Source organism: Anopheles arabiensis, chromosome 2 (genome assembly GCF_016920715.1).
Source record: "Anopheles arabiensis isolate DONGOLA chromosome 2, AaraD3, whole genome shotgun sequence".
In the NCBI taxonomy this organism is placed as follows: Eukaryota; Metazoa; Arthropoda; class Insecta; order Diptera; family Culicidae; genus Anopheles; species Anopheles arabiensis.
In genome coordinates this window covers 11,752,460-11,777,829 of record NC_053517.1, presented here as the reverse complement: position 1 = coordinate 11,777,829, position 25,370 = coordinate 11,752,460, and the positions used below count along the sequence as shown (strand labels likewise).

General features: G+C 49.2%; 5 protein-coding genes and 1 long non-coding RNA gene across 6 annotated transcripts; 2 read left to right on the top strand and 4 right to left on the bottom strand.

Moving 5' to 3' along the window:
- Positions 1–55: 55 nt before the first annotated feature.
- LOC120908436 (zinc finger RNA-binding protein 2) lies at positions 56–11,124 on the bottom strand. The gene is made up of 8 exons (XM_040319413.1): positions 10,700–11,124; positions 8,916–9,067; positions 6,929–8,791; positions 6,620–6,847; positions 3,816–3,922; positions 2,546–2,641; positions 2,114–2,465; positions 56–2,024 (listed from the first exon to the last, which is right to left on the bottom strand). The coding sequence occupies exons 1-8, from the start codon at positions 10,747–10,749 to the stop codon at positions 1,906–1,908; spliced, it is 2,967 nt and encodes a 988-aa protein (XP_040175347.1). The 5' UTR covers positions 10,750–11,124; the 3' UTR covers positions 56–1,905.
- On the bottom strand, positions 3,945–6,613 carry LOC120908438. Its single transcript, XR_005741140.1, has 2 exons — positions 4,860–6,613; positions 3,945–4,790 (listed from the first exon to the last, which is right to left on the bottom strand). It is a non-coding gene; the product is annotated as an uncharacterized LOC120908438 (long non-coding RNA).
- A 571-nt stretch (positions 11,125–11,695) lies between the features above and the next one.
- On the bottom strand, positions 11,696–13,692 carry LOC120895411 (malate dehydrogenase, mitochondrial). The gene is made up of 2 exons (XM_040298753.1): positions 13,492–13,692; positions 11,696–13,053 (listed from the first exon to the last, which is right to left on the bottom strand). The coding sequence occupies exons 1-2, from the start codon at positions 13,555–13,557 to the stop codon at positions 12,106–12,108; spliced, it is 1,014 nt and encodes a 337-aa protein (XP_040154687.1). The 5' UTR covers positions 13,558–13,692; the 3' UTR covers positions 11,696–12,105.
- Positions 13,693–14,290: 598 nt separating this feature from the next.
- Positions 14,291–17,969, top strand: LOC120897659 (GTP-binding protein Rheb homolog). Its single transcript, XM_040302677.1, has 5 exons — positions 14,291–15,145; positions 15,716–15,787; positions 15,869–16,076; positions 16,144–16,273; positions 16,349–17,969. Exons 1-5 carry the CDS (start codon positions 15,097–15,099, stop codon positions 16,436–16,438), a joined length of 549 nt encoding a protein of 182 aa, XP_040158611.1. The 5' UTR covers positions 14,291–15,096; the 3' UTR covers positions 16,439–17,969.
- Positions 17,970–18,564: 595 nt separating this feature from the next.
- Positions 18,565–22,249, bottom strand: LOC120897656 (DNA helicase MCM9-like). The gene is made up of 2 exons (XM_040302675.1): positions 21,951–22,249; positions 18,565–21,870 (listed from the first exon to the last, which is right to left on the bottom strand). Exons 1-2 carry the CDS (start codon positions 22,040–22,042, stop codon positions 18,591–18,593), a joined length of 3,372 nt encoding a protein of 1,123 aa, XP_040158609.1. The 5' UTR covers positions 22,043–22,249; the 3' UTR covers positions 18,565–18,590.
- Positions 22,250–22,311: 62 nt separating this feature from the next.
- LOC120897658 (DET1 homolog) lies at positions 22,312–24,301 on the top strand. The gene has a single exon (XM_040302676.1). The coding sequence runs from the start codon at positions 22,546–22,548 to the stop codon at positions 24,283–24,285; it is 1,740 nt and encodes a 579-aa protein (XP_040158610.1). The 5' UTR covers positions 22,312–22,545; the 3' UTR covers positions 24,286–24,301.
- Positions 24,302–25,370: the final 1,069 nt, after the last annotated feature.

Here is a 25,370-nt window from a genome sequence, read left to right as displayed (position 1 = left end):
GAATATTTTTTCCAAACACTACAACAAGAATCAGATTTGTTTTTGAGACACTTTCTACTGGTTCGCTAGATAAAGTAATCGATGCATTTTATTTCAAAATTCAAATTTTGACTTGAAAGTTATTAATTACGTGACACTAAGTCTCTCTAACGTCCCAAATCCCTTTCCTTATGCTTGTTTGTTGGTTTGCTTTTGCTGTGTGAGTGTGAGTGTGAGAGTGTATTATGTTACCTCTCGCACTTGTGGTTGGTATGTGGTGTCTTTCTCTATTAGTTGTCTTATGATATAGTCGATAAAATTTTTGTATTTATGGATTCCATACATAGCCTAGATTCTGCTGAAGTACTCCGTCTAGGTGAGTTGTGAAGGGAGCGCTGCCCATCTACTAATGTTACCTTCTGCAAGCAGAGGTGCCATCATCACGCATCATAAACTCACTCCTTCCTATCCTTCCTAGCTAAACAGGACGCCGAGGACGACAGCCACATTCCGGTGTTATCCTCGCACCTTTGCGTCTGGCGCATTGGTGGGGTGTTGAGCTACACGTTAGTTCCTATTGATTAGAGTGTTGTCTTAATTTCTACAACCTTTCTATCGTATTAGCATCGGTCAAGGTGAGGAAAACCCTCGGGAAATACTAAACTACCTCCGCACCTCTCAGCCAATCCGTTCAAACTAGAAACATATCTAACGTTTCAATTTGTTTCTATACACTCTAACTTGTACGCTCTATTGGACGAGGAACTAATATGCCGGTATGCAATTTTGTTTTTTTTTTTTTGTTAACTGACACCAACACGTCGTTAATATTCGAAAGGACACACACTACTGTGTGAAGTATGAACGAAATAAATAAACACTAACTGTCCTGGTACGATTTCTGACTCTAGTTCCTGTATTTCACGTTTCAAACACGCTACAATAATTGATGAAACTGAATTGCGGCATTCAATGGCTGGCAAACCATATCCAAAATCCAAGGATAAAATTCATGAAAAATCGTAGTGATTGAAAGGAACTGAAATATTTTTGTTCACGAAACGTTTTCTATCCATCTCCTTCTTTTTGTTCTTTCCTCTAGCAGAACACGGTTAGATGGAAAGTACCTTGTTAAACCTATTGACTAACAACACGTCGAACACGGGATAATTCATTAATATTTCTAATAAAATTCACCATACAATCCAGCAACCTATTCTTCGCGTCGCGCCCCGTGACTGTGCCTGAGTAGTTGGTTTTGCTGTATTACTACGCAACATCTGCCCACACACTCCCCACATTACTACACTTCCCTGACCTATCATCATCCACGCCCGTTTTGCATCGCCAATATGTAATTAGTTAGTTAACATGGATTTCTTCATGATTTTGTTTTGGAATACTTTTACGTTGCTCTCATAGTTTCATGTGTGTGTGTGTATTAGTGAGTTTTGAGCTGGAGATTTTTGCATTCCAACCTAGTACCCTAGTAGTTGTTGTTGAATGTGTTATCGACGTGCGGTTCAAACTTGAACATACGTCTTTCCCGTTCACCGGGAAGGCGCTAGATTATAATAGTGGCAGGCATTGCATTCTTCCCTCATTACAACTACCCAATTTTATCGATGCCCATTGTTGAATGTTAAAAGGTAGCAGGAAGTGCGGATAGTATAGGACAAATTTAAAATAGTCGTAATGAAAGGACCGACCTTAGCGGTACATAGAATATAAGAACTAAGCCTGCACATGTTTGCCTACCGAGCCCTAGTAGCGGTGTAACATAATTGGGACAGACAGACTGAATACTCGCACGAAGCAGTAGGATGAGGATGGTTTTTTTGCATAAAATTGATACCCACTCTATACTACCGAGATGAGGTACACACAGGAAAAGAAATTCATTCGTTTCTTCTTTTTACCGGTTCCTTACTGGGATGTTTCCATTTTCCCCGCCGTGGCATTGTTGGTTCCAGTCGCCGATACAGCTCCAGATGAAGCAGAAGAAGCACCTGATTCGTCCTTCTTTAACATCTTGCTTCCATCAGCTGTTAACAAGTACATAAGGTACACACGACGTTGTTAGTATAGAAAATCGAGCTCGTTCCCTTCCCAACTTCCGTCCAATAGCGCTTACCTTCACTGTCGTTGCCCTCCGTACCAGAGCGGCGACGTTTGCGATTGAAGCGCCAGTTGCGGCTGCCGGCAAACTTCGGTGGCGGTAGCGGTTCGATGCCGAGCACCTTGTAGATCTGCCGGAAGGCGATGCAGCGCAGGAACATCTGCGCCGAGACGGTAATGTCCTCGCGCTGCTGCTTGCTCAGACCGGCCAGCGTATCTTCCGGTTCCTTTTCGCACGGATCCAGCAGCCCGGGACCGTTGATAAGGATAGCGGATGAGATCGCTTCCATGACGCGGCGCAAGCATTCGCCCGGCGTGAGTACTTCGCCCGCAGACGAGATGATCTTTTCCAGCAACAGCTCCATCGCCTCGAAGGTGATCGAATGAAAGAGAGGGCAAGGAATATTAATCATCCACTCAAGTACAGATATAGCTACCCTAAACTTACCCATTGACTAATGTGGCTCCAGATGGGTATCCGTTGGCACAGATCGCGCATAATGCGCATTATCATTACGCAGGATTGGAGCCCTGTCGCTCTAGCCTGTACCAGACGACAGCAGCAGCAGCAAATTGATTTCCGGCGATAGTGGGGAAGAAAAAGAAAGCAAAACTTACTCAATGTTTCTCGGAACATGCCTTCAATCACACTTCAATGACGCTGGTTCGGTTCGGGGGGTTTAGCTTCTTAACAAATCATTTTAACAATATATCTCGGCGATTTTCCCCCGAAGAAATCATAAAAAATAAGATCTACTAAAACTTACTTATACTTAATTTCATTGTACTCTCTGCTTCCGTTAGAGCGAATAGAGCCGATTGTACGACATGGTAAGCTAATCGTACAGCATCTTAATACAACATTTAAAAAAAAAACTACACATCTACGCGAAACGTGAAGTACAAGACTACTAACACTGTGCAATCGATTTAGTTCCTATATATTGCTGTTACACCGCTTAATGGCATTCGGCGTGAGCTAACAATAATCAATATCGACAACATAAATGCAATCATACTGCATCTTTCATGCTTTAGAGATAATTCTTTTTTTTTAATATTGTTTTGTTTCGTTTTAGTTTAGTTCTTCCGAATGCCATCAAACCAAGGTAACTGCAACCCTACCAAACAAAAAAACAACAACATATTTATACACTTTCGTTACTACTACTTGGTTTTGAGTCTCTTTCCTTGGCAGACGGGCCCTGCCCTTGCTGCAATATGCCGTTGTTCTGGCTGCAGCTGTTCACGTTTTAATATCATTAAGCATCTTGAATCTTGGAAAACTGTTAACTTGCTTTACACGTAAAATCCTTCAATGCGGATAATATCTAACTGTGCGAAACCGCTTCCTCTCCCCTACGCTCTTTCACAGCTACACCACCGTTTTTAGCTTCGAGGTGGGCACTACGTAATGCTACATTATAATTTTAAGTAAAACAAAAACCACTCGCCACCAAACCGGGACACTTTCCTTTACGTTTTATAGATGGAGAGAGAGAGATAGAGAGAAAAAGTGGGTGTGTGGCGCTGTCCTGCACTTCTATCGAGTGAGGGCTACCAGCTACTACCCCAGATTGGAGTGACTTATTTTAAAACAAAGAGGAAATTCAAAGGCTAAAACGATGTAGTAATTACGGTAGTATGCGTTGATGGTAAAGAAAAGATATTAAGTAAACAAAAAATAAGGAAAATTTTGGAGTAAAAAATACACAAACCTGGAACCATTTTGCATGACGCAGTGCGGCTAGCGCCTGCAGGCAGGGCTCGCGTGGCAGCAGATCTTCGGTATTCTGAGCAGCCTGCTCCGCTGAAGGTGCATTAGCTTCATATTCATATTTTTTTTATATTTGGTTGTTCAGGCATTTTGTTGTGTTTTTTTTTTTATATATGGTTTGCACATGCATATGTTTCATATGCAGACAATTCCAGTATTGCAACATGCCAAAAGGCACAGGAACGATACCGCGCGTTTGTCGTTTTTTTTTTCGTTTTGTACGTTGGTTTTTATTTTTTTGGTTGATAAGTTTGTGTTATTTTTATCCCATTATTATGTTTGTTTGTGTTGTCCCCCCCAGGGTGGATTGGGGATTCGATTATTTTCGTTTTTGTTGGTTTTTGTTTTGTTTTTGTTCGACGACAAAACACGTTCGAGTGCAAAAACCAGATGCAGATGGTGCGGAGGGGGGCGCGGATGTTGGATGTTTTTTGCATTCGATTCGTTTTTTGTTTTCGTTTACATTATGCATTACAACAATGCGCACGGAGCAGTAGTAGCGGTAGCAGTAGTAGTAGTAGTAATAGTAGTAGGTAGGAGTAGTAGTAGTTTCGGTTTCGTTTTAACATATAAAATGAAGAAAAGAGAAAAGAATTAGTTTAGACAGGGTGTTTGACCATTCCGTTTCAACATCATCGCATTTAGTAGGTACATTTCAGATCAAGACGACGATATTTATTGTTACACTGCTAGTTTTCGAGAATTTCGTTTGCACGAAACAGAAAGGATAGCATCCATCAGTATTGCTTCTTGCGGTGCAACCCGCTCCTCGCGGACAAGCGTGAAGAGCAAAAGATGGCAGACACACGTTTGGCTGCCTCGAGAGGTTAGGTGACACGTCTCGTCCCGCCGTAGTACACATCCGCAACACTAATGGGCATCCTTTGCTTGGGTCGAAATCATACCTGGGCATTCACTGGACACAGAAAGGAAATAGAGAGGCTCACCATTCTACAGTTCTTCTACTGCAAATATTGATGCTCACCATCTCATTTCCTTTCTTGTATACTAAATACTCGATCGATGGTCAAAAATCCTGTTTAGGGTAGTATGTTTGCATCGTTGCCGTTTGGTTTGCTATTTCTTCTTCAACTTTTCTTTATTTTGCTGTTAGATTCTTCTCCACACCACCGTAAAAGCTGGCATTCTTTTCATCTTGGCACTGACAGTACTGTTGCACCACAGTTGAATAAATGGGAAACGACGATGACACGAACCAACAACGACATGATTGTGCATCAGGACACAAATTCCCACCAAAATACTTTAAAGAACATCACAGTTCCTTTTACAAAGCCATTCGAAAAAAACCTGCCTGAAGCGTCCTTGGCAATCAACCACTCGCCACAATAATGTCGTGTCTGGTTCTGCCACAATCGGCCAAATTATTGTTTGCTACTACTAAACTAACGCAGGCTTTTAAAGGCGAACTTCTTGCTCATTTTTGACCTCCGAATCTATAGCTTAGCTTAAGGAAGATCAAGGATTTGTTGCAAGAATAAAAGACTACCAGAAAGATAGATGGGTCCCAACAATACATTGGATAAAACAGTGAAGCATCCTTGCCAAACAAATACTAAGCGCGCACATTATGGGGCACAATTTGTTGCGCAACCTATTGCGTAAAGCATGTGTGTGAGCTATGCTTGTAGCTAGACATTGAACAATGTGGCAACATTCGCTTCACGCATTTCCAGTCTTACTGAGACACATAGATCAATTCGGCTGCAATGCTTATGTTTCTGCAAGTAATATATTAAGATCTTACGGCAATAAGGAGAACAAAGGGACATGCTAATAACACAAACAAAAATGCACTATTTTCTAAGCTCAGCTTGAAGGATTTTAAATAACAGAACGTGATCTGCACTGGAATCTTCAAGGATGAGCTTTTGAAAAATAATAGCAACACACATTTATATGCACATTTCGTCCTTAGGCATAGACGAAGGTCAAAACTAAATATTTTAAGACGGGGAAAGTGGCTTGCACCCAACGCAGGAAGGTACAGTGTCAAACTGCACTTGGTTGAATTTGTACATTATCGCTCTGACTTCAGCCGAGTGTATTATTTTTGCTTGAATTGTTGAATACCGTCGGGAGCTAATGAAATGTAGGTAATGAATGGAGTCTTGTTGAATGAAGCGGAGTACGCGGGTCGGATTGCAATTTACTAATTTGAATTCAGTATCAATTGGAATAAAGAACCCGTAAATTAATCGGTTCCAGAATTTTGTGCAATCTATAAGCTACAAGACTATACAATAATGCTATACAGAGGCTTTCAGGGGTTCTCATAAGGTTGGGACATTTTTTTGACACTTACTTAAGACAACAGCATCCTATTTGGACCGGCACATTTGAAATTCACATTGAATTGAAGTAAGAACCCCTGTAAGTTTGCAAATTCAAATTAGCTACCCTGCCATCGCTAATGTCGCCCTATTACGTATGTGCAACATTATTGTCTCTGACACTGATTTGTGTCAAAGTACAAAAAACTAACACCTTTAGCATGGCATGATAAGAACTTGCCGCCGTGTTTTCAAACGGGAATTGATATTCCAACTCCTTCGAAAAAGCCAATAGGACACGACCAATAGGAATAGCCACTCATAGCTCAGAGCAAAAAAGAATTACGATGAGTGGGGGAATGAAGGATGCATGTGAATGAAAACAACAAATAGTTACCAACACGCCTGCTCTTACGGTTCCAATAACAGGGGCTGCTATGAACGAACTTACCTTCACGTAGCAGCGGAGACGTGAGAGATATTTTCACCGTAATCGTACCATCGGTAACGAGCACAGCGCCTTCGACTGGTGCCATTGTCACCGTGTAACGATGGTCTTCGGCAATTTTCTTCAGCTGTATTGGCAGCTCCGTTGCAACGCGTTTCAACAGCGACGTCGTCGGTTTCTCGGCACACAGCACCACGAGCTGTACACAGTTGTCGCCGTGTAGCAGCAGCCCTAGAGGAAACGAAACACGAGTAAACCATCGATTAAATGAACACGGCAAAAGCGGATCAAATGCTCTCGGACGACACCTACCCTTAGCGAGCAAACCGACGCGCATCACACCCTTCAGCAGACGGATTGTGGTTCCCTCCGTTTCCTTGTGGAAGGAAATCATCTGATTCGCTTTGCCATTACCATTGCCAGCGGTCGTCGATGGTTGCTGCGATTGAATTTCCTGCTCCTTCGATTGATCGTTAGTCGGTTCAGTTTTCTGCTCGCTCGGTGCGCCTGCAGCGGCCGGGGCTGCAGCTGCCGGGGCCGGTTGGACAGCGGGGACGGATCCAGTGGCACAGCCGCCCCCGGAAGTCATTACATCGGACACCAGCTTCAACGCTCGCTCTGTGTGCGAAACAATGCGCTGGATGGTTTGCAGCTCCTCCTCCTTCGGGTAGATTTCAGCATGACGCGCTACTACGTGCCGATCGTCGGATGACTCCGGACGGCGCCCGGGCAGCATGCCAAAGAACGGATGCCGCCCAAACGTTCGCATACCGTGCTCTTCCTCCATCTCTGCGTCTGCCATGCGGCGACGGTTCCAGAACTCCTCCTGCATAGCCTGCCGATGGGCACGGGCTTCCGCGATTTTCTTCTGCTTCACCGTCGGCTTTATGTCGACGACCAGATCCGGCTGCACCTTTTTCTTGTACTGCAACCGGTGGCGCCGTCCCTTCATGTGCATTTCCTTCGCGTTCGGGTCGTTAAACTTGCACTCGCATAGCTTGCAGCTGAAGCTAACCAGCTTGCCATCGTCGTCCTTGATTTCCTCGATAAATTCGCTTCCCACCGGTCGGACGGATTCTTCCGACGACTCTGCACCACCACCACCAACACCGCCGCCTCCTCCGGCGTTGTTGACTCCAGCCGCAGCACCACCGGCCGCGTCGGACGACTCACCAGCAGCGCTCTCCTTCTTCTCTCCATCCGCGTTCGGCGTCGGATCGCACGCCGGAATCGGTTTTCCAAGCTTGGTGTGCAGCTTCACCACCTTCTGGTGCTTGGCGCCACGCACGTGCGCTGCGTACGCATCGTTACCCGTGCACGTCACACCGCACAGCTCGCAGTGCAAACTGTTCGGCGGCCGGGCCGGGGCAGTACCGCCCGGTTCGGCGGCCTGTTTCAGTAACAGCTCGCGCTTCTTATGCTTCTGGCCCTCCAGATGCTCGCGGTACGTTTGCGGTCCAGCGCAGCTGATTTTGCACACATCGCAGTAGTGAATAAGCATCGGCTTCGGGGCCGGCTTGCGCGCCTTGTACGGCCCACCGCCGTGACCGTGACCGTGGCCCTGCATACCACCCTTGCCGCTTTTGTAGTTTGGCCACGATCCACCGGCCGGTACCGGGCCACTCGTAATGACTGCCGCTCCGCCCGGTGCGCCTGGCATTGCACCGCCACCACCGGGAACGTTCGCCGGTGCTTTCGTGTTCGGCGGCGGCTGCTGCTGCTGCTGCGTAACGTACATCGTGGTCGCGCCGTACAGTGCCGCGTCGTAGCCGGGATAGGTGGCGGAATTATTCGGCACCACGGTGCCGGCAACGGCTGCCGACTTTGGTGTCGTGTGGACCGTGGTAACGGTCTGCGAGTAGCCCGTCGGCTGCGTCGGCACGTAGGCCTGGGGTTGAGGAGCAGCCGCTGGCTGATGTTGGGTCGTCTGCTGGTACTGCTGACCTGCCTTCGCCGGCGGCAGCGAGCCCCGGGCGGGCTGCGGTGCGTAAGCAGTCGCCTGCCCCGGCTGAAACCCGGCGATGACCTTTGGCGCAGTGCCGCCCGCGTCGTATCCGGTCGGGGTCGAGTAGCCGGCCGTTGCCCCGGCCGCCTGCTGGTAGTACGTTTTCGAGGTATCGTACGTCTGCGTCGTACGGCCGTACCCGTAGTCGTATGTTGCGGCCGTTGCCGTGGCTACGATAAAACGGGGTTCAATCAGTATACACACAATTACCACATTGCCCCAGTGAGCGGAACACCGTCGTTGGGCATTTTATAACCTTCGACATTTTTTTGTTTCTTCTTTCTGTCGACTTACTTGCGTATGTCCCTGGTGTCGCAGCGGGCTGGTACGCCTGGTCGTAACCGGTTGGACGTGCCGTTCCGTAAGTAGGTGCAGCCGGTGTCGGCGCTGGTGCTACTGCGTATCCCGTCTGTGTCGTCGGATACGCGGTCCCAGGTGCCGTCGTGCTGCGGATTAAAACGTGTTTGGAAACGTTACTATTTTTCAGTGCGGAGCCGTAGCGTAATGTTTGAGTCGAAGTTGTTCGCTTTTTCCACTGACAAAGAACCCCACTGCGGCGAAGGCACGGACGAGAAGACGAAGACGATCACTCACGTTTCCGAGCAGCACACTATTGTTCCCAGCACTTGATAGCAGAAACTGCCTGCCCTTTAGAAAGCATAGCAGCGCATCCGGCAGCCGTGTCTTTCTTGACATCGGCAACAAACACAGAGAGAAAGAGAGAGACGAGAAAACGCCGTTCTACGCCATGCAAAGTTTGTCGCTCTCTTCAGGAATGCACAAAAAGTGCAACCAACTCGCCCCCCTGTAGGAAGTGTGTTTCGGAATGAGTACCATTAACTCTTGTTCTCGTCCGCGCTTTTCGTTTTGGTTTGTTCCCCGTTTTAGCGATTGCCCAGCAACCCACCGCGTCCTGCGCTACTTGGGGGGACTACCACCTTCGAGGGCTTTGCGATTATCATCGATTTTTGCAAACACACACACACACGCACACACCGCACTATCTCACACCGGAAGTTCGTCCCCGTCCTGTGGAGACTCTGTGGGCACAATGGGGAATCGCAACCGATAGTTGCTCCACAGCCAGACGACAGCGACGCTCTTGTTCTCTGATACTTGAGAATTCTCCTCTGTGTGTGCGCGTGTGTGTGCGTGTTTGTGTGCGCTGGATGCAACCCACCACCGCTGCAGTTACCCATTCACTGACTCACACCTTTTCCCCACGCACAGTTCTATAGCGATGTGCGCGAGACCATCATCAAGTAGCCAACGTCAGGGCCGGGGGATCACACTAACTAACCAACCAACCAACCACCTTACTGTACTGCACTTGGACACATTGGAAGGGTTTCACTGTTCCAGAACAGTACGAACGCGTTTGTCCCCCGTTACACTTCCGACAGTTTTTAATTATGCAACAAAGCGCTTTAAATACCTTCTCGTGAGCAGACACACACACACACACACTCAACTCTCACGCCGTGTAGTGAAAACGACGGTGAAGGTGGGGGCACTAGGAAAAACATGTTTCGTCACGACATTTTCCACGGTCCCAGAAAAAAACTCCACCACCCCAACATGCTCGGAGTTTGTGCCCGGCGTGCTAACACCGCACAATTTCTATTTTCTACTGACCCGCATCACACATACACGCGGTCCGCTTCCGTCGTCCACCACCACTACACCTGTTTGCACATTTATCTCATGTTTGGTTGGTTGGAAAAATGTTGCTGCAAAAGCAGCACACCGCATCAAACTGTGCACAGAGAGCTAAGCATACTACGATTCAACCCCCCCCCACACACACACACACACACACACACACTCGCACATACATGCACACGATAGAAGCAGCAAAAAGGTTTGCTCTCATCCGGCAGATCTCCCACGGCATGTGCATGTGATTACTGTGCCATTCTGGGAACATGGAAATGCCGGCTCCGCTGCCTGCTTATCCGCACTTTCTATCGGTGGGCGTCATCTTTTGCCACCGAATCTACTCCGAAATTGTAAACTATTTAAGCGATTTACCCTACCTCGGTGAGACCCGCACAACAAGCGCTGTTGATTCGACTTACCCATACTGTGTGGCTCCGTGCGGAAACCCAAAGTAATTGTTGGTGGCCATACTTTCCGGACGACGGTGAGCTTATGGTGTATGAAGAAAACGAGATTGCTCGCTACTTGTTCTGCTTCTTGTTCGTCGACGTCTTCCACTTCTTCGTCTTGGCTTGGCGACGATTTTTCTCCGCCCGCAGAGCAGAGGAACCCCGTAGCCCTGGCCTGGCAAACGCTGTTTCTCTACGGCTTTGCACTGCACCGGAATATGGATGTGAAATGTGGTGACCGCCAAGCACGCCAGTTAGATCGGTTACAGCAGGGCCATGCAAGCTAGTGACTTTTTGCCCGCAAGTTCGATATTCCAAACTATTTTGTTTCAAACCTTCTCGATGCTTTCTAGCCGCACTGTGTGAGCGTAGCGCTGCGCAGCAGTGTGCGAGAGAGCAATTTTTGACAGCTGGATGTGTTTTTTTTTTTTTTAATTTTGACTGTTTGAAGTTTTTCGAGCAAAACACAGTTTCTCCGCCGAAGCGCCACCCAGCAGGCACACAAGCTGCTCGAATAAAAAACAAAACTATTTTTACTCAATGCTACGATTTATTAATTAATAAGACTATTTATATTACTTGCCATGTGTTCTCCGGCTAAGATAAGAACCATACTTATCCAGCCAATTATTAGAAACTTTACGTACAATTAATTACGTCTTGGAAAGATAAACTATTACCTTTCGCGCCAAGAGAGTTCGTTGGCACAATTTGGGGAAACTATTTAAACGATCATCTTTCGCTATTTTTGTGTCGTACGATCTAGTCAAGAGATAAACACTACTCTTCCCAGCAATGACCTTAGGGCAAGGCCGTTGCGATAGTTGCTGGTCGCAAACAGCTGTTGGCATCCATACAAATATTCCACTCAAACACGGACCACAGAGTGCTGACCATGAATGACGCACGCTGCCGACGATCATTTTCTTTCCGATCGCTGCACTAGAACAAAAAAGACACATCATATTTTGATTAAGTGTGCTAGTTTTGTACCAAATAAATTACGTTTTATTTCGCTTGGACGCGTTCCCGAGCGTCTCGCGCCGAAGTCTACACACGATGCCGGATTGTTGTTTGCTAGACTGATTGCAAATACACACGACTCAGAGCGCGGTATGCATTTGTTGTTCACTGGCCGCAAGTTTTATTGTTATGTTAATCGTGAGGGTATTGTGGTTTGTTTTCCGCTGTTGAATGAATGGCGCTTGTAGCTACGAGTTTGATGGCGGCAAACTGATAAGAAAACACTTTGGTTCGCGATGGATTTGCGTTGAAGGTTAGACAAATGCTCTACAAGAACCAATCTACGTAGCTATCCTTCAGCTCCGAGTCGCCTTTCAAACAAAAAAGGTATGTCTTCTTCCATCATTCAAAGCTTAGTTCTTCTTAACAAACTCCTCTCCCTTCTGGATGTTCTTCTTCAGCTCCGGGATGGCCTTCTTGAGCAGCTCCTGCTCGTAAGCGTTCAGCTTCGGCAGTCCCAGGTTCTTCTCCAGCCCATTCTTGCCGAGCAGCAGCGGGGTCGCGAAGTACTTCGACTCCGTCACGTCCGATCGAACGTACGCACATTCGATCACGTTCTGCTCGCCGTTCATGGCACGGGCCAGCGCGAGTGCGAACCGGGCACCGGCATAAGCCATCGACAGCGTGGCCGAACCGGCACCGGCCTTCGCCTTCACCACCTCCGTACCGGCCTCCTGGATGCGCTCGGTCAGGGCGGTGATCTTGTCCTGCGGGAAGTTCACGCCCGGCTTCGTCTGGGACAGCACCGGGATGATGGTGACACCGGAATGGCCACCGATGACGGGAACGCTCATCTTCTGCGGGTCGACACCGGCCGCCTCACCGACGAACGTGTTCGCGCGCACAATGTCCAGCGTGGAGACACCGAATACACGGCGCGGGTCCAGCACTCCCGCCTTCTGCAGCGTATCGCAAGCGATCGGTACGGTCGAGTTGACCGGGTTCGAGATGATACCGATCAGCGCTTTCGGGCAGGCCTTGGCACAGCCGGCCGCCAGGTCGCGCACGATCGACGCGTTCGTGTTGAACAGATCGTCACGGGTCATGCCGGGCTTGCGGGGCACACCGGCCGGAATGATGACGATGTCGGCACCCTTCAGGGCCTTCTCCAGATTTTCCGGCCCATTGTAGCCGGTCACCTTCGACTGGGTTTCGATGTGCGACAGATCGGCGGCCACACCGGGCGTGTGGACGATGTCGTACAGCGACAGTTCCGTCACCAGCGGGCTGTTCTTCAGCAGCAGCGACAGCGGCTGGCCGATACCACCGGACGCACCGCAAACGGCCACCTTAACATTGTTCTGTTGCAAATAAAAAAGCATGAAAAACACATTAAACCACTATCCATCTCGCTTATCTCTTATCAGGAAGGTTGGTAGGAAAGTGCGTACAAGTTTAATACCTAGGCGAGTGGGCGAAGGGAAACAACTTTTTTCTCATTGGCCCGAAAAAAATCCCCCCATTTGCGATATTACGTAAACACACATTTGCCTTCGCCGCCGCTTAAAACATGTTGGCAAATTCTTTGCCCATTTTGTCTCACGCGCACAATCCACTCACACATCCACATCCACGCGAATACCCCCCCTGAACCCCGTCCCACCCCGCGACGCCTTCGGGAAAGGTCGCGATTATGTCAAGGCGCGGAAAGGTGACCTTAGGATTTTCCAGCACTCTACGCGGTTGTGGATCGGTTGGTGAAAAACGCGGAAACGCGCATTGTGCCAACTCTTGCTTACCTGGCTGGTGGTGGAAAAGTTTTTCGCACCCTGGCAGGCGGCAGTTTTCACGGCACGGGCAAACATCTTATCGAACGATTTGCTGCGGCGGACCTTTCAGTTGCGGGTAGAACTCGTGCGAGACTGAGCAGCGGGCGGGCGAATCGGAACTGGCGTGTACCGAGTACGACAATCGGCTGATCGGGTTTGAGATTCTTTTCTTTTTTTGCGGGAGATAGAAATCACATGCGCCAACGAGGATGCGAGACGGGGTGGGGTTCAACTAACGTCAAACCAGACGGATCTAGAAAATTTCAACGACGGTTGGCAGGTGACAATGGTCGGTTATCAGACCAGATTGGACGTTGGTCCAAATTTACGACATTTTTATTTGTTTGTTTCTTATTAAAATACAAGTTTTCCGCATTTTTGGTGTACTTTCCATTTACTTTAATTTACTGATCGAGTTAATGCAATTATTTAGCCGATATGATTTTCTCCATGCATGCTAAAACAAGTGTTGCCAGCGCTTCGAGCAAGGGCTCTGATAATAAATCACTACGAATTTGCTATTATCTTTTGAACGATTGTATTACATTATGCGAATTACTAAGCAATTGTATTATTAAAGTATCTTAATCTAATAAACATCGAACAAGAAAATATAACAATAAGATTAAAGAAATTAAAGAACAATAAGATTTTGAAGTACGAAACGGTTCGTTTGAATTTGACAGTCGTGTGACACGGCGATCATGACAGTCAGTCCGCGTTGGCAGCACTGGAATCAAAACACTCACCCACTGCGCCCCTTCACTCACACAGGTACATCCGTAAATTCTGTTCCAACACAAACCTCTGTCGTACGTCGCGGATTTGTTCGCCTTTTGACTGATAAATCTGCCATCTTCATCACCAAATACATTCTGCTCCCTTGAAACGCCGCGCAAAAAAGAGTACAACACGCGCGCAGAAGCATCATCGTCGTCGGTCGTCGGTCGGCTGCTCGTGTTTCGAATTGTGAGTGAAGTACCAGGCGCTGTACAACATCCCCGTGCCGTGCCTGCTTATCGACAAAAACCAACAAGTCAGCTGGGAGTTTCCTTCGCTCGCGTGCTAATTGCGATTGCCGTGCAAGCAAGATCGAAGGTGAAGAAGCTTGTGGCTGCGGAAATCGCTTCGTACCTGATCGTATATCAATCTCCACCTCCACCTCGCATTTGCCCAGCGCCTTACAGGACACGGATCCATCGTGGTGAGACACGGTGGGAAAAGAATTGCCTTTGTAATCCCGTGCTGGCTATACGTGTACCCCTCCCCCACCGTACGGATCTGGATGCGCCTTTCTGTTTTCGATTATTGCGTTGCATCTTTTAGGTCGTTTGTTCGGAACAAGTTTTGACTGCTGCCATCCGCGGGCCGGGTCGAAACACGGAAGCGAATCCGTCGCTTTTTGCGAAAAGAGTGTTTTGTGTGCCGCTTCTGCCAAGCGTTGCAGATCAGCCTCCCCCCGACATATCGATCATTGTCCCCGTGTAGGGTGCGAACAAGTGCGCGGGTGTGCGAACGGAGTGTATCGTCCAATTCTAGAGCCATCGAGGTGAATCGAGCAGAAAAACAGCAAATATGACGTACAAGCAGCGAAATGTGGCTATGATGGGATACCGTTCCGTAGGTAGGTAGTATTTCTTTTCTCTTCTCGCTAAATATCATATTTTTCGCCGCATCCACACCCACACACAAACACACACAGACACAGGTGAGGCACACGCGAATGGTGCTGATTTTTTTATTGCAGAGAGACAGCGCCAAAGATAAAATTACACAAAGAAACATAAAATAGTGTGCGGCTGCAGCATGCCATGCCGTCCTCCCCCGCACATCGGACTCACTTCAGCCACTAAGGATTGTTGTTGCGGAAGTTAGCGAGCGGTCGTATGTTCTGGCACCGTGCAAACAATGCTGTAATTAAATAGTGAAGGTAGCGCCTTCACGCTGCTAGCGCCGGTTTTCTGTCGCCAGCCAAGCGAAAGTGGGCAGTGCGTCATCAGTGGTGGCGGCAACGAAACTAGCAAACCCGATCTAGTTACCTACATTCGGTCCCCTTAGAAACGTGAATCATCGACCTTTGAGTGTTTGGGGTTTGATTATTTTTTCCTCATCAAAATTAAAATCATTTATTCATTGAATGACTCCTAGCAATACATGATTGTACCATTAATGTGCTAAATTGTATCTTTTACAGGAAAATCTTCCCTCAGCATACAGTTTGTCGAAGGGCAATTCGTCGACTCGTATGATCCTACCATAGAAAATAGTAAGTGCCTTCCCAATCAACCAGTGACCCGTCGTTCCATCCTACATGTTTCCTTTGCCTTGTTTTGACGTGTGCTTGTAGCGTTCACGAAAAAGACCCGCATCCACCAGACGGACTATGAGATCCGATTAGTCGATACGGCCGGACAGGACGAGTACAGCATTTTTCCCGCCCAGTACAGCATGGATTTCCACGGCTACGTGTTGGTCTACTCGATCACCAGCCAGCGATCGTTCGAGGTGATAAAAATCATCTACGACAAGCTGCTGGACATGATGGGAAAGGCATAGTGCGTACACGAACGATCGAACGAATGAGCGAACGAACGAAATAACGATCCACGCATTTGCTTTCAGCGTCCCGGTGGTGCTGGTCGGCAACAAGACGGATCTACATCAGGAGCGGGCCGTGCCTACCGAGGAAGGCCGCAAGCTGGCCGATTCGTGGAAAGCACAGTTCCTAGAAACTTCCGCTAAACAAAATGAGGTAACACCTTTCGTCGTCGGGGTGTAGCGTTTGGTAGCGTTTGATAATAACTGGTTCCATTTCTATTTTACACAGTCTGTGACCGATGTATTTTCTCTGCTGATTGCCCAGATCGAACGAGATAATGGAAACACGAGCGAAAAGAACAGCTGTACCGTTTCGTGAACAGCTTCATGGTAGTGTCCGATTTTGCATGCACCTCGTGTCGGTACGAAGGCCAGAGCGATCACAAGAGCACGTTCCCGCGCAACAAAGGTAATGGTGGGCAGGCAGGGTGGGAAGGTTCCTTTTAGCCAAGGAAGTGTGTATAGCGTGCAGATGGCTTCTTAACGGAATGCAGGCTTTTTATTTTATTCATCACAATGCAATCGGAAACCTTTTGGGCCAGGGTGATAAAAGTGGAGAAAGATTGTATTGCCTTACAACGATTGCATCTGTCGGTTTTTATAATTCACTATTTATCAAACGGAAAGGAAATGCAATGAAATACTTTTGAATTGTAGAATTGATCCACCTAGCAATGCAAAGCAGCAACTTGCAACCATGCGCACAGATTGTTCAAAAGTCCTCCTATCATACTCAAGCAAAGGCGAAGCGCGCCACATCCGGGCGAGCGAGGTAAAAATGAAAAAAGAAAAAGAAACGGAAAAGCATCATTCACATTAAGTCCTCCGGTTTTTTAGCATCTAATAGCAAAATGATATCCCACATTCAATAAATAGGCAACACGATCGAACACGGTCTGTACCTCCCGCGATCGTGCTTCTAGCTCTAGCTCAATCATGGCTCCTTTCGATTCCATTGCACCGTGAGGGGACTAGGTACTACTTTTGCGGGTTGTTCGATCCAGGGCGCAATAGGGTATGAAATTTAGTATACAATACAATTAGTTCGGTTTACAATAAACTAGTAGCTAATTACGGATGGAAAAGACACCATAAAATGCATCCATGAGTATATCCACGAGTTTTCCATTGTCCGAGTTTCTATCTACAGCAGCTCTCATAGGCGGCAAAATACACCAGGCATACAATTTCCCACGCCAACCGATTGTTATTAGTACATGCAAACTGGAAAGGATAATTCTAACAGCTAACTGGAACATGTTTGAACGAAACACTGGACTTGCATGGGTTTGCGCGTAATGGCCTCAAAGCGTACAAGCTACTCGTAATCTGCATCATTTGCAACATGGTTTGTGTATCATGTAAGTCCGTGAAATTGATATTTCATTACAACCGATTTGGGTAACACATCGATAGCAGCAGTTGGCGAACATATGACTAAAGATGCATCTTTATATTTCAATATACATACAGATCATTAGGGGCATAGTCATGCAAAACCAGATCCACGATCTTCTCGGGCATACAATTCATTTTAATTCGTGTCCAAAACGGGCGTTAAATGCAAAACACAACCTTGGCAGAAGGAATTATACACACGCTCTTCAATTGCACCACATTTACCCGGCGGCTGCAGCAGGCTCTTGTAGGTTTTGTAATATAGAATCGTTCAATGATCAGATCAATTTAAGCGGGCAAACAAACACGGGTTTGAGGAAAGCAGGATAGAAATTGTGTGTTGATTTTAGTGGTGTGGTTGAATAGCTGAACCTATTTTGGGACACCTAAGAATTTTGCTTCTGCGGAGGATCGTCAGTTGAAGTATATAGAAATTTAATTAAAAAAAAAAACAAGATGCAATGAACTGTTACAAACACTTAAGGAATGACTGAAGCATAGAATGCGAGTGTTAGCAGTACGAGCACGTGAATGTCGGGTTTGTGTACTACATCAGAATGATTTCTTTACATCTTTTAAGAGAATGTCACACCATGGATTAGCGCAAGGTAAACACTTTTGCATAGCGGTTAGCTCTATGCTCTTTATTCTGTGGTGTTGAAAGAGTTTAGAAGGCCTATCACTCAATGAAGATTTTTATTTTCATCTACAGTACACATTTTCCTAACGTTTCCAGCAAATCGATTTTCATCCTATTTTTGGGTGAGATTTCTAGAGAGAATCCCTTCAATGCTACAGATATAAAAAAAACATCCACCCATCATTACAACATGTTATCTTTACAAACAATTTTTTTTTAATAAATTTAGTTTCACAACTTTATCGACTGCTATCCGGACAACCGTGAAAAAGGGGTTTAAAGGGAAAGACGAAGTGCATAATGAAACAAACAAAACTAAAACGCAATAGAATTGTAAATTGTATTGTAAAAGAACACGATATCAATACAACCCCCGGGAGTGGATAGAAACACAACACATCCTTATCAATAAATATCACAGCCCATCGTTACTTTACAGTTCAATGTCGGATAGATTAAGCTCCACATCCTCATCGGCTAGCCCACTGTACTGGGAGGTAGTACAGTGCTGCTGCTCCTGCTGCTGGGTGCCACGCTCCTGTTGCCTAACCGTTCCATCACGAACCATCGAATCGTACGCACTGTCATCGTCCACCGGGCGTGCCTCACGCTTAGGTTGAAATTCAAACTGTTGAAGCTTTTGGCGCGCTTGTGTTCGTACTCCCGGCACGCAAGGAGTCGGAGGCGCATCGGACACATCAGCAGATTCGCTCAGCAGTGCAAACTCACCGGAAGGTTCGATTTCGAAGTTAAGCAGATCCTCTGTATCCTGCTCAGTAAGCTGCGTCATATGGGTCGTTCGCTGGCTGGCTGTGGGCAACCGGCGCTGACTCGGCCGTTTTAATTGATACAAAGAGTGGACGTTAGAGGGATCTTCTTCCTGTGTGCGACTAGTCCCAAAGCTACTACTGCTAACGCTCGTTGCGCTGATCGTGTTCGGCACAGTGTCGTCTAGCGGTGGACGATCATTTGCTACTCTCTTCCTTGTCTCTGACGCAACGAACAACTCCTCATCATCGAATTCAATGGTTTCGTCCAACGTTCTGCTAGAGTTTGCTTGCTCTAAAAGAGCACTGAACGAAGCATTTCCATTGGGAACCGTGCGCTCTGTTTGGTGCGTAGAAACACGCTGACTGCTACTTTCAGGCTTGGATAAGGCGAAGCTCGAAACATCGTGCGCATGATCCTTTGGTTCTTTCCTTTCCATTACAATCGTTTTTTCGAGCAGTGATTGAATGGGACGGGAAGATGATTTCATAGTTGCATCCTCGAAGTCATCATCATCGTCCTCAAATATTTGACTCGTATCCAGTAGAGCACTAAACGAAAGATCTTTACTTTGCGTTTGTGTCTTTGCCATTTCGGTAGCTGAAGCTGCTGGATCTTGCGCTTCGGAGGCACCGAAACTTTTTCTCAACGAACCAAGTAAGTTCCCTAGTGCTGCATCGTCTAACGGTGCCTTCAGCGTCAAATCCTCCTCAACCTCATTCGTTGCACGTTTGCGTTTTCTAGCTCCTCGAGAGGTAGAATCTTCCGAGTTTGCTTCGGATGTTGCTTTCGCCGTCGTCTGTTTGCGGAGCTTTTTGAAGTTTGCCTTGGGGTTGAGCGCGTACTTCGAACTGGTCGGCGGTACCTGCGGTACAGTCTTCATCTGCTGCTCCCGAAAGTCATCAACCGTGGTCAACGTAGACGAAACCGTTTGCTGACTTCGATCATCGCCATCCGAAACTATCCGTCCAGTATCAGTACTCTGCTCCCGCTGCTCTATTAGCTGCTTCCTCTTTTGCTTTTCGATCAGTTCACGATGATAGCGTCGCAGTATGTTGGGATCGATCGGCCGCACCGTGACGGTATCCTGCACCACACCATGCAGATTTAGCACATCCAGCAGTCGATCGATGGTGCCTTGCTCCGGTCCAAGGGGCAGCTGCGCCTTTATCAGATCGTACGTCGGTATGCCGATTTTGCCAAAGCCCCAGCTGGCCTCCATCAGCTGAATGATCGTGATCGCATCGATCGGTGTAACCTCATTGCGCAGCAGCAGCCGCGCGTGTGCCTGCGCCAAACGGAACAAACTGTCCAGCAGCCGAACGGTCGTGCGCGTAGGATCACGGTACGGATCCGACCGACACGCCTTATAGTACGCACCGAGAATCACGTTCGCTTCGGGCGAGACGCGCGGATGAAAGTCCTTGATGGCGGCAAAGTGTAGCTGCAGCTTCTCCAGCTCCCAGTGTGCGACCCGATCCGTTCGGTTGCCCTCCCCCTCGAAACACTCCCGCTCCTCGTCCAGCAGGGCCTGCGCGAGCAGATGGTTGGCAATGTCCGCGTCCCAATCGGCGGCCCGGACGTCCTTCAGGATCATCACCATATCGAAGCGGGACAGCAGCGGGCCGCCGATGCCGATGTTTTCCGCCGACTTGCCCAGCCCGTCGGACATGGTGTAGAGATTTTTGGGATTGGTCGCGGCCAGCACGACGCACCGCGTGCTCAGCTTGCAAACCATGCCCGCCTTTGCCACGCTGATCGTTTGCTGCTCCATCGCTTCGTGAATCGATGCCTTATCCGTTTCGCGCATCAGATTAAACTCGTCGATACAGCAGATACCACCGTCGGCCAGAACGAGCGCACCGGCCTCCAGCTGCCATTCGCCTTCGTCCTTCACCGCGGCCGCCGTTAAGCCCGCCGAGGAGCAGCCCATGCCGGTGGTGTACACGGCCCGGCTGGCAATTTCGGACGCGTACTTGAGCAGCTGCGATTTGGCTAGCCCCGGATCGCCGACCAGCAACAGATGGGAGTGTCCGCGTACCGTCGCCTGTTGCTCCCCATCGCCCACCCTTTCCGTGCAGGAGGCCAACGCTAGTGCGATGGCCAGCTTTACCGGATACATGCCACGGATGGCGGGTGCGATCGATTGCACCAGCAGATCGCGCGCGGCAAGCTCACCGATCTCGCGCAGCACCTCCTGCCACTCGGCCGGAACGCACAGCAGGTGTTCGGGCAAATCTTTGGCCCAGCTTGCTTTGCTTTCCTCCCGCGCCACACTGTTTGCTCGCATCGCTATCGTCACCTCGGTCCGGCGGCCAACGGTGGGCGGCTTCCACCGGTGCTCGATCGGACCGCACACGGTCACGCAATCTCCCGGCTGGCAGCTGTCCACGAGATCATCCTCGAGCGTCACCACCAGCGATGCCGGCACGTTCCGTTCGCTCATAATCTCCTGGATGCGGATCTCCTGATAGTCGCGGCACAGGTCCGGCTGCGGTTGGGCCGACACTGGCTGCAGCTGTCCACGGCAGCCGGCCTCGCGAGCATTCGGGCACGGTCCGGGCGGTTCGAACACGTACGATTTGCAGTACTCCGCCTCGATCACCACCTTCTGCTTGCAGCGCGAGCAGGCGTACTCGCGCCTGTACTCCAGAAACCGGCTCGAGGACATGCGTATCACGCTGCCCTTCACCTGCAGAAACTGTCCCACGCTGTCGTTGTTCGGGTAGGCCGTCTTCCGCAGCTCGGCCGGCGACACCGGCACATTGACGAAGCGCACGTGGCAGTTTTCCTTGACTTGGAAGCCCGGATCGAGGAAGAGATTGCCTTCGATCAGCGACTTTTGCGCACGGAGCAAACATTCGTTCCAGCGGGCCAGTTCTGCCTGCGTGTCCTGAAAGATGCGTGCAAACAGTTGCGGCTGTTCGCGCTGCAGCTGCGTAAGGCTGGAAATGAAAGGGTCAGGATTAAGCGATGCTGGTCATTTCTACGACATTACGTGGGGTCCGGTGCAGATGCTTCATACTTCACATGTATGGACACGTGCTGCAAGTCATCGGAGTTGTTTAGCAGATCGGTGATTTCCTGCGCGTAGTGCTTCTTTAGGTAAGCTTCCATGGCGCTGGATTCGATTTGTTTGCCAGATTTGTTCAATGCACAATTTAAAAAACCATCACAAATACACAATCAAACTGGCAACGGAACTTGACTGGACGACACGTAACACACAAAAATTGAATACAAAAAAATAGATAAACGATCCCGAACGATCACGGGGAAATGCAGGAAAACAGTGGAAAAGTTGAACGTTTTGCTTTGCCGCGCAAAAAACGTCGTTTGTTGACAAATGAACCGGCCAGCTTTGCTGTCAAACGCGCGTAAGCTGTCATGTGGAAGGTTCGTTTGTTTGTTTACTTCGTTTCAGCGGACGGGCGAAAATAGAAAAAAAGGATTCGCAAGACAAATAGCAACAGAACGACGGATAGCACCGAAACGTACCGCTCGCGTAGTTGAGATAAATCCCCCAAATAGTGTGATCTATGAGGTAGCCTTTGTTGCGTGCTGGATGCGTGTCACCGTCCACACTCGATCGTATTGGCACGCGGGTGGGAACGCTTCCAATGAACCCCTTCGACATGGAACCGAACGTACACAATAACGTACCGGACGCTTTTTGCACCGAGCGTATTCGCTTTCGCCGGCTACGGTCACAAAACATAGTGCATCGGCTGAGGAGTAGGGAGACGGGCCACCGGCATCGTACCCCGCGGCACGCGATCCGCGAGCTGTACCAGAACGTGTACCCGAACCTAACCGTCGTCAATGTGGAGCGGCCACCGTGCTATCTGCGAAAGTTCAGCCCGGACGGGAAGTATCTGATCGCGTTTTCCTCCGACCAGGCGGCGCTGGAGATTTACGAGTATCAGGGCTGCGCGGCGGCCGGCGAACTGCTCAGCAGCTGGGACGACACCGAACTGATGGTGGATTACGAGCCCGGGTACAGCAGCGTCATCCGGGGCAAGATTTTCGACCAGCTGTTCAAGCTGAAGCACGTGGTGAACCTGGAGAACCACGAGAAGCATCTGAACCGGGAGTGCAGCCTGTTCACGAACGACGGCCGGTACGTGATCGTCGGTGCCGCTTCGTTCATACCGGAGGAAAACCGGCCCCACTTCTATGAGCTGTACACGAACAACGAGGTCATCAAACCGACGGCCGGCTGCCCGCTCGAGGACTACACGCTCTACATCATCGATCTGCACTTTGGGCGCATCTCGCACGCGCGAGACTTTCGCGTGGACAAGATCATCCTGTCGCACAACCAGGGCGTCTACCTGTACAACAGTACGCTCGCGATCCTGTCGATACACCACCAGTCGATGTACATCTTCTCGATCGCCGACGGGACGTTCTTTCCCGAGCGTACGATCGGGCGGTTTTGCAGCGGCGAGGACGAGCGGTACTACACGAGCGCGTTCCTGACCGAGCGGGGCAGTGCGCCGCCGCCCCGCGCCTTCCGCGAGCCGGCGATAAACAGCCTGAAGCACCGCATACTGGTGTTTCTGTTCCGGCAAGCCAAGGCGCAGGTCGACAGCGGGGAGGATGGGCTGGCGCTGCGCAAGTTTTACCGCCGGTTCGACGAGTACAAGGATCTGCGCATGTGGAAGATGCAGCTGCTCGACGACGATCTGCTGCTGATCAAGTACGCGCACGAGGACGTGGTCACGCTGAAGGCGCACGAACCGAACAGCCAGTACTCGATGTTCGTGGTGTACCACATCTGGGACATGCAGATCGTCGCCGTGTACAGCAACCAGTCGACGCAGCTGCTCGAGCTGTACGAAAACTTTTGCGACAGCTTTCGGAACGCGTCGCACAACCACCGGACACCGTTTGCCTGCTCGCCGAGCAACAACCTGTACAGCCGGTTGCTGCACACGCGCTTCAAGCAGACGATCATTGGTGCGCGCGGCGGCAGCGAGGTGGAGGCAACGAAGCGCATCCTCGCCCAGCTGCCGATCAGTGCGCAGAGCTACACCAGCTCGCCGTACCTCGACCTCGGCCTGTTCAGCTACGACGACAAGTGGGTGTCGGCGATGGAGCGGCCGAAAGCGTGCGCCGAGTTTCCGATCCGGTTCTATGCGCGCGACTCGGGCCTGCTCAAGTTTCGCATCTACGCCGGGATGGGCCATCAGATCACGCCCCATCCGGGGCTGCGCCGGCTGGTGGCGTTTATCTTTCACCCGACCGAACCGTTCGCGATCAGCGTGCAGCGCATCAACACGGACTACATTGCCAACTTCCATCTGCGGCACGTGCCCAGCACCAAGCGCAAGCACGCGTTGCCGCCCAAGACGTAGCCGACGGGGGGGAGGGAGGAAAAAAACAAAACGAATGATTTTTTTTAGATAGAATAAAACAAATCCAAACTGCATTTTGCAAACAAACACCACATTACGGTATGACTATCTTTACTATCTGTGCACAATCGCGAAAGTTTCTTCGCGCGCGCCGGTATTGCGCAACTGGTGGCGCAATTGTTTTCCAAATCGCTCGCGACCGTGTGGCGCCATCAATTGAACGGCGTTTTGGGGGTTTTGCTAAAGAAAAAAAAACATTCTTCGTTCATGCAAAATAGATTAGTATGGACGCGGGTAGGGGTATGCGTAAGCGTAATCAAATTAAAACACACAAACTTTCCAAACCCGCACCACCGTACGTTGACCTGCGGAGGACAGGCCTGACCCCCTGAGCATGTGCTCGGGGGTCAAACGCGGGAACTGTTAGGTTTGGTTTTCGGTCCCGGCACGACCCTACCAAGTTTGGAGCGATATCACCGGGAAAAGGTGAGCATGGCTAATGCTTCCGGCACAAGATGGATTGGGCGAATCTGCTGTTCTGAGCCCTTCGTGATCATGTTTGCTAGAGTTGGCTAGGAAAGCGAAGATAAGCCAAGCCGATAGACAGTGTGTACAATGCGTCCGGCTTCTGAAGGGACCCGCGTCATTAACGGCGTCGAGCGGGCGAGTTTACTATCTCCGTTCCCGTCTACCAGGCACAATGCTGCTCCCTTTTAAAGGTCAGTGTCAATGGGTTACACAAGGTGTAAAGCTGTTACCGATATTCGAGCGCCTTAGTTACGGGGACCTGTACCAGAGCGATTGATTATTACCACGTGTTTTATGTAAATCGGAACCCAACGGTTCCCGCCTCACAAAGCGCAAAGGGACCGGCCGGGTCGTTTCGATCGCACTTTTATTGGCCACTGCCACTTTCGTAAGCTATTTCTTAGCTCCAGCCGAATAATCGCTTGCATGTATGGGTAAATGTAAATGCAAAAAAAACAACTTTGCTGAGAGCATAATTAGAAGCAGCGTGGTGTACATGTGATCAAGTAAAGATCATTCATATTCAAAAACGTTTATGTTGTATGATCGCGATCGTT